The following is a 3338-nucleotide window of genomic DNA, read 5'->3' on the forward strand; positions in this document are numbered from 1 at the left end:
TGGCACCCAGGCTAACAGAACGTGGGGCTATAATTTCTTATTCACACGTTATCTATATTATTCATTTGTTTGCACTCGTCGTCAATATCGTATGGTTTGATTGATATAAGAATGGTAATGTAATATCGTATGGTTTGATTGATATAAGAATGGTAATGTAATATCGTATGGTTTGATTGATATAAGAATGGTAATGTAATATCGTATGGTTTGACTGATATAAGAATGGTAATGTAATATCGTATGGTTTGATTTATATAAGAATGGTAATGTAATATCGTATGGTTTGATTGATATAAGAATGGTAATGTAATATCGTATGGTTTGATTGATATAAGAATGTGTGTGCTTTAGTTTATTAGATCATTTAAACCGTTCGTTCCCTGATTTCTGAGTTCGTTCGACAGCATTGTCTCCTTCTACCACTGGAACCTTATATTCCCCTGATACCTTCATCATCATCATCATCTCCCGGTCACATGGTTTAGACCCTCATCATGCAGGATTTTGCTCCAACCATACTGTAAACACACCTGATTCTACACGGCTACATTTGTTGGCCGCCTGCTTAGGAGTTTTGATTGTACGACCAATGGTTGACTAGTGTAAAAAAGTGTAGGGCTGGAGCAAAAGCCTGCTGCTCACCCAGTAGCTCTCCAGGTGGAGGGTTGGCCTTCCCTGTTTTCTCTCTGTCTCCGCCTCTGTCTTCATCTCTGTCTCTGTCTCCGCCTCTCTCTCTGTCTCCGCCTCTGTCTTCATCTCTGTCTCTGTCTCCGCCTCTCTCTCTGTCTCCGCCTCTGTCTTCATCTCTGTCTCTGTTTCCGCCTCTGTCTTCATCTCTGTCTCCGCCTCTCTCTCTGTCTCCGACTCTGTCTTCATCTCTGTCTCCGCCTCTCTCTCTGTCTCCGTCTCTGTCTTCATCTCTCTCTCTCTCTGTCTCCGCCTCTCTCTATGTCTCCGCCTCTCTCTGTCTTCATCTCTGTCTCCGCCTCTCTCTCTGTCTCCGCCTCTGTCTTCATCTCTGTCTCTGTCTCCGCCTCTCTCTCTGTCTCCGCCTCTGTCTTCATCTCTGTCTCCGCCTCTCTCTCTGTCTCCGCCTCTGTCTTCATCTCTGTCTCTGTCTCCGCCTCTGTCTTCATCTCTGTCTCTGTCTCCGCCTCTCTCTCTGTCTCCGTCTTTCTCTCCGCCTCTCTCTCTGTCTCCGCCTCTCTCTCTGTCTCCGCCTCTCTCTCTGTCTTCGCCTCTGTCTTCATCTCTGTCTCTGTCTCCGCCTCTGTCTTCATCTCTGTCTCCGCCTCTCTCTCTGTCTCCCCCTCTCTCTCTGTCTCCGTCTCTCTCTCTGTCTCCGCCTCTCTCTCTGTCTCCGCCTCTCTCTCTGTCTCCGTCTCTTTCTCTGTCTCCGCCTCTCTCTCTGTCTCCGCCTCTGTCTTCATCTCTCTCTCTGTCTCCGCCTCTGTCTTCATCTCTCTCTCTGTCTCCGCCTCTCTCTCTGTCTCCGCCTCTCTCTCTGTCTCCGCCTATGTATTTATCTCTCTCTCTGTCTCCGCCTCTGTCTTCATCTCTGTCTCGATCTCTCTCTCCGTCTCCGCCTCTGTCTTCATCTCTCTCTCTCTCTCTGTCTCCGCCTCTCTCTCTGTTTCCGCCTCTCTCTCTGTCTCTGCCTCTGTCTTCATCTCTCTCTCTGTCTCCGCCTCTGTCTTCCTCTCTGTCTCTGTCTCTGTCTCCGCCTCTGCCTCTGTCTTCATCTCTCTCTCTGTCTCCGCCTCTGTCTTCATCTCTCTCTCTGTCTCCGCCTCTGTCTTCATCTCTCTCTCTGTCTCCGCCTCTGTCTCCATCTCTGCTTCTGTCTCCATCTCTGCTTCTGTCTCCATCTCGGCTGCTTCCCCATCCTGCCAGTAAACGTCCCAGGAGATCATCATGAGGACTGGGAGAGAGAGGAGATGGGACTGGAAGTGCTTGCTGCCACATGGGGTAAAAGTGCTTATATACAGTGTCTTTGGATTGTAAATATCAAATAGAAAATGAGAATCAATGTCCTTCCGGGGGGTGATGTGTTTAAGCCTCTGTCTGTGTTTTCTCTGTCCCGTTTTTTAGCGCCTCGTCAACGCCGTTCTCGTCCTCGACAACTGTGGAGAACATGGAAGAGATAAGGAGGAGGCGGGTTGGCCCGTTATCACACCTAGGAATCTGATCTTTCATTGATATGAATGCATGGAACTCATTCACTAGGCTACAGCACTGAACGGAAGGAGAGAGAGAGAGCGATAGAGAAAGTGAGATGGTGTGTGTGTGCGCATGTGTTGGAAGTGTTGCATGTGCTACGTTTATTTAATTGGTCATACACGACACACACACACACACACACACACACACAAGAATAAGAGACACATCCAGAAAATATTATAGAATCCTCTAGAATCCCAGCATGCATGTTGGTTGGAATATTCAGTAGAACAGCATGACTACACTTGTACTAACAGGCATTTGACAGTGACTGCGCATCCAAACTTGTATTGCAATGCCAACAGAATTCTTAAAAACCATTGATCCCATACCATAATCATCAGAATAGAAACATGCTTGGAGTGGAATGGGATAGCCTACTGTGCTTCACCGAGAGATGGTGGATAGATTCCACTTCCCATTGAATTGCCCATACCATTCTTTCCCATTCCATGATCGGTTTATGGACATTGAAGACATCCCCCATCACACAATTGAAAATGCTTTGATGGTCATAGTTACCTCGTTTGCTTCTGCCTATCTGTCCAAGTTTGGGCGGGCGTTTTCCCCCCTGCGAACCGCTGAAGAAGTTGTTGGTGTCTTGGAGGCGACAGGTGAAGGAAAGGTGTCCCTCGTCATCCTCATTTCCATAATGACTCATTTTGTCTTGTAGTACTTCCGACATGTCCAACTGCGTCTCAATGATCAACCAAGGTGCACAAACGAAAACAAAATGTACCTCCGCTCGACGTCTACGACCACTACGGTGGCGTTATAACCGCGTATAGCCGCTTATAACGTAGGAGAAAAACAATATAACGAAGGCTACTATCTGGCTGCCCAGTCCTGCCGTCTGTTTACCTCGAAGGCACGTGTCTTGTCTGGTGCGCAACCAAACGCGATTGATCCAAATTGATAAAAGAAACGCTCAATTTCTACTTTCGGAAAGCTTCGGCAACATTATTCAAATGTTCCAATGGGTTCTACTGTGCGTATTGTTTTGGAAACGCAGGGCGCATGTATATTGCCACGGTGGTACGCCTTCTTCTAGCTAGAGGAACCGCTGGAGCGCCGCACGGAAAATCTGAGGAAGAAATGCAAATTGAGGAGCGATG

At 47.6% G+C, this 3338-nt stretch overlaps 1 protein-coding gene across 1 annotated transcript; it reads right to left on the reverse strand.

Annotated features, from left to right (window-relative positions):
• Positions 1–2055: 2055 nt before the first annotated feature.
• camk2n1a (calcium/calmodulin dependent protein kinase II inhibitor 1a) lies at positions 2056–2908 on the reverse strand (the record flags this gene model as incomplete). The annotated part of the gene is made up of 2 exons (XM_084173466.1): positions 2056–2126; positions 2746–2908. 2 exons carry the CDS (start codon positions 2906–2908, stop codon positions 2056–2058), a joined length of 234 nt encoding a protein of 77 aa, XP_084029592.1.
• Between the last annotated feature and the right edge of the window lie 430 nt (positions 2909–3338).

The sequence above is a fragment of the Coregonus lavaretus genome, assembly GCF_964263955.1.
Source record: "Coregonus lavaretus genome assembly, chromosome: 12".
NCBI classification, from domain to species: Eukaryota; Metazoa; Chordata; class Actinopteri; order Salmoniformes; family Salmonidae; genus Coregonus; species Coregonus lavaretus.